The sequence below is a fragment of the Branchiostoma floridae genome, chromosome 15, assembly GCF_000003815.2.
Source record: "Branchiostoma floridae strain S238N-H82 chromosome 15, Bfl_VNyyK, whole genome shotgun sequence".
Lineage (NCBI taxonomy): Eukaryota > Metazoa > Chordata > Leptocardii > Amphioxiformes > Branchiostomatidae > Branchiostoma > Branchiostoma floridae.
The window spans coordinates 11,727,463-11,740,519 of NC_049993.1; the positions used below are offsets into that span (position 1 = coordinate 11,727,463).

The 13,057-nt window shown below is 41.3% G+C and overlaps 1 protein-coding gene across 1 annotated transcript in view; it reads right to left on the bottom strand.

Moving 5' to 3' along the window:
• The window catches only part of LOC118432524 (prostaglandin E2 receptor EP4 subtype-like), a 12,794-nt gene extending 4,171 nt beyond the window's left edge, over positions 1-8,623 (bottom strand). Inside the window, exon 1 of the mRNA XM_035844134.1 lies at positions 7,315-8,623. Coding sequence (XP_035700027.1) covers positions 7,315-8,184 — 870 coding nt within the window. The 5' untranslated portion in view covers positions 8,185-8,623. The remainder of the gene's footprint in view (positions 1-7,314) is intronic.
• Positions 8,624-13,057: the final 4,434 nt, after the last annotated feature.

Below are 13,057 nucleotides of genomic sequence, written 5' to 3' on the forward strand. Positions count from 1 at the left end.
ACACCATGCATACATTGACGCCTGTGTTGTTCCACAACTGAGACATCCTGTACAGAAAGCGCCTTTTATTAGAGTTGGATTTTGGTTTTGGTAGTCTGATTTTGCAAGTAAGCAAGATTTTGCTTATTTGGTAGTCTGTTTGATACTGAGTTGTTAATCTCAGATTAGAATGTGATTTTGTCGTACAGAAGCTTTGGTTGTTTGGTGAGCATTATTCGTCTTAAAGTGGTAAGGTTTTCCTTTGAATTGCTCCGTAAAATGTCTTCCACGACAGCTAGAAGTCCCTATTCCCATAACAATGTCGTTTGGTACCGTAACCAGTTGAACTTGAGGACCCGCCAAGAATTTGTCACCATTCCTGCAGACACTGATTAAACATTGCTGTTACAGATGAACTCCGTAATGTCAACATAGAAGTCATCCAGAGGACAATATAGGGGAAATCTCTCCTTGTGATTTTGTGTATCCCTTAGACCCATGAATACCTAAATACACTATTCTCCATTTTTTAGTCCCAACCTAGTTTTGAAATTCGCTACACAGTTATGCACCTTTGGTGCTTTAAGCTTTGAACTTTTAAAGTATGGGCATATATTTTTACTTACCAAACTCTGCACCATATCACGCGTATTATAATGTCTACATCATGGCATAGATAGATACATAGATATTTCTTTCAAAAACGTTCCTTAAACATCTACACGTATTTTGTATTTGCAAATTTCTATATATCCTTTCTCTTTATTTGCAGAATGTTAACGTTATAGCTGTCATAGTGTATTGGTTGCTTAAATCAATTAATCGATTCCTAGATTAGTTGCATAGATGAATTAGGAATACTCAGTTTTGATAAGAAAACCCAACAACATTATAAAAATATCAACCTTAAAGTTATTTTCTGTGGATAAACTATCACTCCTCCCTCTTCAGTCACCTGTGATGGTACAGTCCATAGGTCACTAAGCGGGCACCATGGTACCCTATGGGGTCTCCTATGTTGGGTAACATCGTCCAAAAATACGATATGTCGGCGGTACGTTTTAATCACAACGTCCTTTGATCTATATGTAGACTGTACAGACGAACTATATTTGTCTACAATTTGACAAGCACCGATGAGAAGGCTACATGATTTATGAACGGGGTCACTTGATGCGTGGGAGAAAGAGTATAAGTTATGACTTGGGAGGATATAAAATCTGTAAAATTTGTTATCCAAACTTTCTGATAGTCGAAGGGATACGTTTTGTTCCGTTAGGCCGTGACCTTAACGAGGTTATAACAACAGAATGTCACGTTCTATCAGGATTCTTGCTTATCCATGCTATTCTCCACTTTATTACAGAGTTTATTATTTCTTGAACGAGTGAATCTTTCTATAATTCCTGTCAAATGTACCATATTTCATACGTGCCACCGTTTATTTAGTGTATAGGGTTATACATGGTCTACTTATACATGTCTACGCATTATGTGAACTGTTTAGTACACCGGAACCAGCATTTGATCTAACAATTGATTTTTCTACACTGTGATTTGTCAAAGTGGCCTTGTCTGAAAGCCTAGATAACGACCACTGAGCCCTCGAACTTTTCTAGTCTTATAGCTAACATGGGTATTGGATATGTCTAGACTTGATACGTGGTCTTATATCGAGTGTATATATAGTGAAGGAAGTGTAAAGTGTACATCAACCTAGATTTGTCGCTGAGGTTCTCTAAGTGGCTTTGGCCATTAGGTTGAGAGTTGGGTATAGATCTTCTTATGAGTATGTGTGAATCCATGCCAACAAATAAAATAAGAATGATAATTGTATTAAAAAGAGAAGCATTGCTGCCTGCGTGTAAGTGAAGCGACAGAAATATTTGAAATCATAATTTGAAGGCATGAAAATTATAATTTCATTGCCTTCATATTTCACCTCTTGTTACTGCATTTCATAAAAAAATAGATTTTCCTGTTTAATGGTCCCGTTTATCAAACTAATATGTACGTACGCTTTGTAATAGGTCTAAACAAGCTCTCAAGTAGAATAGAATCTAACATATCATACGCATGATAGCTGGCAGTATATATATTCTCCATATACGGGATGCTAAAATTGACCACATGTATCTACTTTTGTACTTCAAAGAATCCAGCATTTAACGTATTTGGTACCTTTTTACATGTGATGTATGGCCCTTTGTATTTGCACAGAAGTTCCGCCCTCCCCCTAAAAAGTTGAACGTATCCAATTTGATGTGTCGTGAATATGATACAATATGCCATGATATGTGTCTGTTATCTACTTTAAAATTCCGTCACGTTTTTACTTTCTCCTAATACTTTGTATCATGTATGTCATTCAAATCCAAACGTGATAGCCAATACAATGTCCAAAAAAAGTCTTGACTTACACAAGACACATTCTTACCTAAAACAAAACTTTGTGACCGTCTGATCTGTAGTCTGACATTTATAGACACATCTGGGTGTTTAAAGGGCGAAAATGTCGCGTTAGTGACCCCTGTGCCCCCGGAAATTTGAACTTCATGACCCTGTCAACTCTAACGGTCTTTGTGCGTGCTTTGATGCCCATAGCGAGGCGGGGTGGCCATCAGAAGAAGCTGTATCGTAAGTTACTAACATTAAGTCGTGTCCGGGGGCTTCACGTTCAGGTTCTGGGGTAACCAACCGTGGTGTCCGGAACGGCCATGTTAGCACTACCGGCTAATACAGTGTCTAAACCACTAAGCTTTATAGTCTGGAAATGTCGCAGACGTTTCAATCATATTTCTGTGTAGGTGATACTTTTGAACTATCTCATAGTCCTACCATATTGAGGGACTCAACCAGATTTGTTCTATGGTCGGCTAACTCCGCCCTAGTTGGCCGAATCTATAAAACCCGGCTTTATACAGATGCGGCGCGGATCAGTTCATATATACATATAGTGCCCACTCAAAGAAGTTCAACCCCACAATAGTGAATGCAGTACCTTAGGCAACATAAGCAATATTAGAGCCTTAAAAGTCGAAATATTATGGATTAGGCAGTCTGTATGAAGTTGATATCTACTGCACTATATTTACACATTTACATCATTATTTCATACTTTGAGCGGTGACCCACAAAAATTAGACTTCACGGCGTCCTAGCACCACTGCGGCATTTAATATTTGCTCATTGAATGTGGAATAGAGTTGCTTCATCTTATTACGAAGAAAAGTGCCCAAAACTTGACTTTGATAATTGAAGTTCTACAACCCTGACGCGGGCTAATATTGCTTAGGTTGCCTAGTTGATTAGAAATAAGTGGTGTGTAGTCCATTGCTTTACTTTTAATTTGAGACTGTACATACAATTAGCCATAGGGAACAAGATGAATTTTTTTCCGAGTCACCAAGGGATTCTAGTTGAGTCTGGACTCAGACCATTATGAAGGGCAAGTTGGGCGTGAAATAGAAAGCGACGCAAGCTGTAAGACGTAGAAACTAAAGTAAAAATTCGTAGACGAACGGCCGGAAGCAATGCATCTGCTGGGAAATTAGAGAAAGATTGCTTCAATTCAAGAACACACAAAAACCGTTTTTATAACGTTTACCGGTTTCCCATACTCCCCGCTTACGTAAGGGGGGCGCATGGGAGACTCGGTAAACTTACGACGATGGCGCCCAGGCATTTTCGTTAAACATGGCGAAAATGATAAGCACTATTTCGACTTTTTCGCAGACAGCTTTTGTAAGATTCTTACAGTCATATGTATAATCGCGTAGGATACTATAATCCAGACTCAACCATTGTTAACTTTAGTTAAAAGAACATGTACAGTGGCATGAAAGCTCATCTGTGTTGATGTAATCCATATTGAAGATTTTCCACTGCCATGCAACACATCAGAGTAACTGAATCATCACTCCCGAAGCGAAGAACTCAAGAAGGTCGACGGAATTGCGACTGAAAATTCGAGGTAAGCAAATTTTGGTGTTGCATGACAGAGGAAAATCTTCAACATGTACAGCGGTGTATATAGGGCATAGATGGATATATAACAAGCTACACAAGACCTATACAATTTCTGCGTTTGTGTCAAACATCCGGCATTGACAGCAAAGCCTGATCAGTGATGTGATGAGTGACAGGAAGATGTACGACTGTCCCTCCCGTCCTGACAGCACGACAACATGCATGTGGCGCCCAGGATCTTAGACAGACATCATGCCCGTCTTAACTATCAGTACTCCGTTATTGCTTTTAGTATCTTATCTTGGGTGAGAAGTCTTCATGAATCTGTTTAAAGATCAGATAAAGCCTCTTAAACCCTGTTGGAGTAGAAAAGAAAAGAAAATGTCTCACCAAAACTTATTGCCAAGATTAGAAGATGTAGACACGTTGCTTCGGTTTGATTTGCACGACATTAGCTTGTTCTGTATGTACGTCTTTCATGTTGTGTGCATTTTACGTTGGATGGTACAACATAACGAAATTGTTTCTGTGCATACATGTACGTACATGTACGTTGCAATGACATCCGTGTCTTCAGTATTTACACCAATGCCAAATCGTGAACTACACACAACCCAGTACCGGCAAGTGTCAATAGACATCGTTTATTGATTATCTAATCCCTTTTCTTTCTGCTTTATCTTCCTTGTTTAGTAACATTAGCTATGGAGGTTTTAAACGGCTAATAATCTCATACATCGACTTTTTCAGCGCTCTTTATTTCCAAATGTAAAGGTTCAAATTAGCTTACAGCACATTTCAAATGTGAACAAATGGCGATAATATCTTGTGAGGACATTTAGAATAACATGTGTGAGTTTGTAGCACAGTTCTGTTTACCAACCCCAGCTACATTGTAACAAGGTCTCCAACTTCCGTTCACACCAAGTATTGACTCGCCCTATTTACCGAATCTGTGTGTACGAATCTGTTACACATGTTACTCTGTTTGTTCCCAGACAACACGGTCAATGACTCGGTATGTTGACGCCGGAGAATTGGGTTCACTTTAGTCCATTCCAGATAAGCCCTCCCCTAGTTGACATTTCTCCCTTCTCCTTTAAGTAGACCAAAAATAATCTATAAAAATAACGTACGCGGTGGTAAGATATAAACTCAGTTGTCATAAAATATATCTTGGGGTAGCACCTAACGTTACACCACGTTAAAGGGAAACTCAACAACGCCAAAATGTTTATTTTGAAACTGACTATTTTTTTTAAATCAAATCAGCAAAATTTTGTAAAACGAGCCATGTATACTCTAGTAAATGAATAGTTCTCTACTGCCTCCTATGTTATATGCATGGTTGAAATGATACCTACCATTCAAAACAGTATCTACGGACCCAGAACACTTTCCTCTACCATTGAGCCCTCCTTTAACCCTTGATGTATGATTTTCAGTGTTAGTATTTTGAAATACAACCCGTGGACTGTGAAATCTTAACCCAATGTTTTTTTTTACATGCTTACATAGCCTCCAAGCCGCCCGTAAATCCTGGATTCATATTACGATAGTTGTTTGGGCCATATGGCCAGAGGCTCCGATTGATCGACCTTGCTCTGTATCATATACTAGTAATTTACGCCCTGGTTATCTCTTACTGTTGTGTCGTTTAGACACTGATAGTACATCGTAAAGGTTTACAATATTAAAAGTGAATGTTTACAGTCTCGCTGGGACAAATATGAACAACGTTAACCTCCAAACATCGAGAGAGAGGCTAGGATATGGGCGTATCGTACATTCTTCTGTACGCTCGCATATAGTTTACCTTAGTGATATTGAATTAGGCTGACAAAATAATCAAAGAAAACTTAAAATACAGAATTAAATATAACCAAAAGGAAGTTTTTAAGCGATCATTCAATTTGTCTTGAGCTCTTAACTTCTTTTGTATATCAAATAGCTTCAATCTTTTTACTTGGACCTCCGAAAGGTAGTTTTCGTTCAGGTGCGATTTTTGTACAAAGTATTGTATGTTCCACAGCCATGTGTGTGTGTGTTTACATTGTAAATTATATGTGCTAACTGTTAGACCGAGTTATACACTCATATGAGCGACCATACTGAAGTCTATGTATTTTGTCGTGTCAATAACGCAATCCATATATCACTTGCAATCGATATTCAGAGAGAAAAACGAGACCTTGCAATCGACAACCACACCACTCCAACAGGATGCGTTTTTCCACACGGCTGTGTATGATGTATATATCCGCTCAATTGGAGTGGCGTGGGTAAAATGAGATTAGCCACTTCTGCTGCGTTAGATAGAGGTAATGGATAGGAATGGTCGGATGGACGGAATGTGACAGAGACATATAGAAGAAGTAAACAGGGAAGATAGGAAAGAGAATGGAAGATAGAGTGGTGTATAGAAAGACAGAGGGCAGAAAATACTTTATGAACGGGGCATGAAAGAAGACGTTGGGGCTCGTCCAGAACCAATAACCTTTCGGATAGAGTTGTGGAAGAGAAGAATATAGAAATATGAAAATAGGCCTTACAATGTAGGAGCAGACTGATGAAGTATAAAGAGTGGGGTCTGCTTTCAAATGCTACAACATTGAAGATTTGAAGTACTGTCGCAGATTAAACAATGAGAATGATAAAATGGCTTTAAAAACAACTTCCCTATTCAGCATCGATCTATATCAGATCAATAATACTTTGTCCTCATTTGAATGACCACGGTCTAGGTGTGCAGCGTGGTGCTTACAAAGTTAAAAGGTCTAAGGTCTTCTAAGATCTTCTTCTGAAGATTCTTGTCAAACACATGGGATGTGGGGTTACGAAAGTTGTAAGTGGTAGAAGAGAGCAAGAGTCAGAAGTTATTAATACCGTTACTGTAGTATGATATTGCATATTTTACTATCGACAAACTTTGCATGAGGGCATCCCGACCACAGTGGCCATTTAGATTGACCATAGCGTGATCAGTTTCCTCTCTCTAGTGACCACCTGTCTATGGTGACCACTGTTTTTAAGTCTATTGAAGGACGTATGAGCTCAATACCCACGTTTGACTATATGTAAATGTATCTAGTCTCTACTAGACTTTTGTGACTGCTGGGTTGCCTATGTGCAGCTCTAAATGCTAGCCTAACTCTTTACATGACCATTTAATACTACTTTTCGATCAACCCAAAACGTTGCTAGATACTAGACTATAATGATACTTTATTGCAAATCCATGCCCGAGGGTAACATGAAAGGAGATAAACAAATAGTGTAGAACAGTATAGAATATGTCTACTTTAGTCTAAAAGCTATCTCTAAACTGTAACTTTGGGTATAGCTACCCATGTGTGCTGTACGTACCATGATAGGTCCCCAGCAGATAGTGAAGACCACGGTCACCCCCACCAGCAGGACCACCATCTGGATCTCTATCTCCTTCTCCTTCCGCAGCCGTCTCATCTCCCGACACGTCTGCATCTCCAGGGACCGTCTCCGCATCTTGAACATGGTGAAGATCAGCGACACGTTCAGGACAGTCGTCCCCAGGATGATGAGGATACCCGTGGCGGCGAAGGCGTAGGGGTACACCGCCTCGGTTAACGTCAGGTCCCCGGCGGTGCTGAAGAAGCACCACGTGCCCGGGTACTGGATCTCGTACCTCCCCACCCCGACAAACGGTAGGAGAGAGAACAGGATGGTGTATACCCACACACAGGCGATGGCGATACGAGCTTTCTTACGGTCTATGTGGATGTTGTAGAAGTAAGGATGGCTCAGTGCAATGTACCGCTCAACAGCCATGACCGCTACGATAAGATTGGTGCTCAGTCCGAAAGCGACCATGTTAAAAGCGTGAAACTTACAGAGAGGTTCTCCGCCGACCCATTTGAAGTTATTGGCGTAGACTATAAGAGCGAAGGGTGAGACGACTAGCGTGCCGATGAGATCGGTCCATGCGAGGCCGGACACTAGCGTGTAGAACACTGAGCGGCGTCTCTCTCTGCGGGACAGACACAGGACCACCAGGGCGATAACGTTACTGAGTACACCCGTCATGAACATCAGGGCAGTCTTTAGCAGGGCTGGGGACGGGTCTCGCGGCGTGATACCGTCTTCTGAGCTCGTCACGTTCAGGAGAATCTCTTCGGTGGGGGTAAGGAATCCCACCGACGTGTTCTCTACGTACGCCGCCGTCACAAAGTCTTCCTCGAAGGTCCCGGCGTCTGCCATTGTTTGACCACGTACCACCAAGACCAAGTTCAAACGTACAAATGACCCAAGCACACCCGCTGGGCTAACGCCTTGAGCTGAAGAATACGACTGTCAAGGTGAACGGGGTGTGTTAAACCGAGCGGCTCCTCCCGAAGCGTGTCGGGCACCAGCCCTATTAACGAACGGACGTAACATTCCCGCCCGGAGCGGAAGTAAAAGGATCAGCCCGCGCCGCCCAATCGATACAGTCTAAAGTACCAGCATTTCCTACATTCCTGGGGAGGCCCTCTACGGTACAGCACTGCACATGCGCGATACAGGCCACTCGATGAGGAATGTCTCACGTCTATCACATGGAAGCGTCACCTTGGACGATATTTCACGACAAGTCCTTGTGCGGTGTCATCACAGCTCCGCGGACAAGGCGTTTTCTGGAGCTGACGTAGGAACGGCAAACGCACTCTCATGAATTCATGAAATGGCTAGAGTATTCACAAGTCTCCTTACGCTGTGCAGACGACAGTATGAGAAAAAGCTGACAGAACAGAAGATGGCGAGAGCATATCTTCAAGTCTCCTTGCTTAAGCCTTGCAGACGACAGAATGAGATGAAACTGACTGAACTGAAGTGAACCCGCGGAAGAGAAGAAGCGTGAAGGGGCGGTACAGGTGCACCGGTCTGTTTTTCCGGTGTCCGGTTTTGCCGATGTTGACTTCTCTCAGTTCCGGCAAACTGTGTACTGGTCAACACCTACACAGGCACTGTCCACAGGCCTTGTTCCAAGAGTCAACAACCTTTCCTCCAGCAGTTCTGTTAAGGATTTTCACCCCCATGTAGTTCTACATATATCCACAACAACAGGGAGCCACCCCCATAAGGGTAGTTCACGGTACGAAGTCAAAAACGGTAGCGCACCACCCTTATTGTTAGGTAGAACACACGCTGTTCTGTACGTGCAAAAACAGTTCACATGCACTGCAGGTGGCGAAAACGCCTTATAACTCGTCTGTTGTTCCTGTCAATCATTCTCCTGTCGTGTGCCAAATGTAACAACATCTCTTAGCCGATAACAGACATTACGGTACACTCAGGAGGGACCGTAAAAAAGAAAGCGGGAAGGTAATAGTTTAGCACAGACACATTTGCGGTAATAACAACAGCGAGGTGCCAGGTCATCAATTTTAGTACACCATTACTATAATCAACGTACACATCTATGTAAACGTGAAGTAATCCACGAACTATAAGCATACACGTAAGCTCCAAAGACCGTTAATTACACATGCAGTATCTTTCACAACCGAGTTTCAATATGCTTCAAGTGTATTGTAGACACATTTTCAATAAACCCAGCGAAAGATAACATGTTACAAGTCAGTTGATAACCTTTGATTTGCTCAAGAATGTTCGACTGTGACCGACCTCTTGAACTTGTTGTGTTCGTATCGTGAGTTGGAAGTTAATGAACCGAGATATACCCAAACCCATCCAGTGTGAACGTTTAAAATTACTCCTTTAGGTCTGGATTCAGGAAATTTCAGCTGATGCACGGAATATGGAGTTAAACCCGTTTTTATCTCACATACAAAACTCTGTATAAAGATAATCAATAGCAAAGAAACGTGATGAAAATCCAGTTAGTCTGGGGCCTGGTCTCTTCGCTATGTCTATACGGACAGGCGAGAAGAAGAAGAAGAAGTATTTGATATGTCACCTGGCGACCCGCCAGACACAGACAGCCAGCTCTTAAAGGCCGTGTAAGACACTCTAAGGACACACAGAACACAAGCACTGGTCAGGAGGGCCATTAGGTCGGGAGTGAAATGAGTCCCGTTGCTCACATTGGGAGATACCGCGGCCGGTTTGAACACTGTTTGCACGTTTACCATTGGTCTTCTCTAAGCAAATTGTTTACTTTTTTTTACCATTGGTCTTCTGTGTGCAAATTGTTTACTTTTTCGGATGACTAATCCTAAACATTTATTAAAAGACACGCAGTTTTGCACAGCTTTTGACTTATGATAAGGCCCAAACTTCCTTGCAAGACACAAAATTGATTTCAGAAGTAAACTTTCTGTTAGTTTGCCTACTTTATTTGGCTCCTTCGAATTCTTGCGCCACCAATTCAATCAATCAAGACATTACTCTAAACCCCACCCTCTCTCCTCCTTTTATATGTAAGGTTTAGTATCAAATTGCATGGCCATCCTCCTTCATTGCCAATGGTACTTCAATACACTTAAAAGCTTTTCATTTGAAAAACATGGTGTTTTTATCATCTCCATTAAGCGAGCCTCTTAAGTGCCATGTAAAAATGATGAGTACTTAAAGTGATTATGAAAAGAGAGAGAGAGAGAAACGTCACGGAAACTTTCCTGAGTTCTACATGATACATTTCCCAAACTGATAATCTTGACTTTGCTTTTAGCTTTTTAAAAATGATCTTACTAGGATGAATTTGTTTGTTTTGAAGATAAAAAGCCAACGGTCGAGCCATGAAACTTGTTTTGAGTTGTGCTGCAAAAAAGCGAAGTCTGTAATAGGTAAGAGTCTGAATGTGAAGGTCGTCCGGCATGCCCCCAGACCTCTATATATTATTAGACGTCCAAATCCTAAGGTAATGTAGTAGAATGTTCATATAAAACACTCCAAGGACCCACAGAAGGACTGAGTGGTTAGGTTAGAGGAGACTAGATCAACAGATCACGAGCATTATTCCTGGCATTTCTGGCTAGACGTTGTGCACTTGGGAAAGGTACTATACACGACGTTTCTTATTCCACCGAGGTGTACAAATGGGTACCTGACTTTGGTTCGGCAGGTGAAAGACGTTGGAAGGAGAGGGATGGGCTACACCTTCCAATGCTGTGCCCATGCTTGACGCAGACGATAACGTATACAACTCACTGCCCTCAAAAGTACCCTTACCTGTCTGGCTTTAAGGACCCACAGATCGTAAATAGTGCCATTAGGTGGAAGCTTAACGACTGGTGGTGTCGTGGGAGGGGGGCATCCTACATTCACTCCGGGTATATAACCTCAATGTTCCTTTGCTATCTGTGTAACAATTTTACATGTATAACAGTTTCCGCCTCCGCATCACTTGATCAGTACTCCCTGGTGGTTGTTTTGAGGACGTCAGTTTGACATTCTATAGCCTTTAGAGAAAGGTAAATGGGTAATGAACCGTAGCCTGTGCGTGTATCACCCGTTCTCGAATAGAAACCCACTCACATGTGACATTGCTTTTTACATATAAGAAGCTTTGCGTCAAAAAGTAAATGTGATGTTACTTTGCACGAGAAGCTATGCGTAAATGGTGTCATATATATCCATCCTTGCAAATGATTATGGATATAACGAACTGTCAACACGCATACATAGCTCACTGCACAAACTCAAAGGAAAAATCAAGTGTATCAAAGTTAATATCCCACAGAGAACCTAAGCAGAAACATTTGTCTTTGCATTTCGTCTTTTTAATCAAGGGTTCTTGAGACGTTTTCCTTGACATCGTTGCTAGCCTGTTAACGAGAGTAGACGAGACTAGACGAGACTTCATCTTAATGTCGTAACCCCTTACACCTGTCATTTATCAAACCCGATAGGCCATGTCCTCGATTTACGAAGGTTTTTTTCCTACATCACTGTTACATATATCAAGCACATTGTATAGGTACAAATCCTGTCATTCGCAACATTAAAATTGATATACAACCGCCTTTTCGCTAAATATCTCTCTATGCCTTTACCGAATTCTGTAAGTATCCAATAATCCCCTTAACTTTTATTACCTGCAAACGACCATTAGAGCGGAAGTGATCCGACATGAATCAAGCGGCGACACCGTGCAGTCATTGGGTCTGATTGGGACCACTGGCCCCGCGGCACAGCGGCGCGCACGGGAAATTGAGGGAAAAGATCACTGTAAAAAATGGGTAGAAAAGTGGACATGTCGAGATATTAAACGTAAACGGATATGAATGTACCGTCTTTTTGTCTATCTATCTATTTCTGTGTTTCTTTTTTACAATCCTTGTTTTTTCTTCTTTATGTCTTTATTTCTTTCTGTTGTCTTCCCTTCTCTTTTTCTTCTTCTTTTCTTTCTTTATCACAATATCACTGTCTTATGACCTTTTACCATTATATTTCTGGTATTTTGTCGTCAATTAGTCTGATTTTTTAGACAGTTGTCTTTCTATCTTGTTCTTTCTTTATATTCCTTTTTTCTTTCTTTTTCTTTCTTCTGCGTCTTTATCACGACATCCCTTTCTGTCTTCTAGTATTTCACCTTTATATTTCTGGTATTTGTTAATTCGTCTCGTCAATTCTATCCTTTAAGTATCTTTTTTTCTACGATAGTTGCATCTTATGTTCCCAAGATATCTACGACTTATACAACCTGCACAAGTTCCGTCGTTAACTACCCAGATAAGCATTCAAGGCCAAAACCACACCGCCGTAAGAATAACTCTACATTATTAGAAGTGACACTTGGTACGATTAAGAAATCCTCTCTAATATATGACAGTACGGCCGAACCTGAGCCCTCCCCGCGAACTTTCATTTTCTACCGGACATTAATTTGATTTCCCCTGATTCGGACCAACGCCACATCCTGCCAAATATATTCCTGTAAATTGAAAAACCTGTTGTGGCTCGCGGATATGAATAATGACTGTCCGGGAAAATATGCTTATCCCTATATTACTCCAGTATGACCCGAACGTGTAAAGGTCCACTTTGCGGAAAGGCATGTTTTAATAGAAGTAATGGCAGCAACTGACCTCTGACACTACAGTCATAAATGAAAAGTTTGGCGTGCCTTTATCGCCCACATGGGAGCTGTCAGTGTGAGTCGTGTAGAACGATATTGATGTGTTCGTATCGT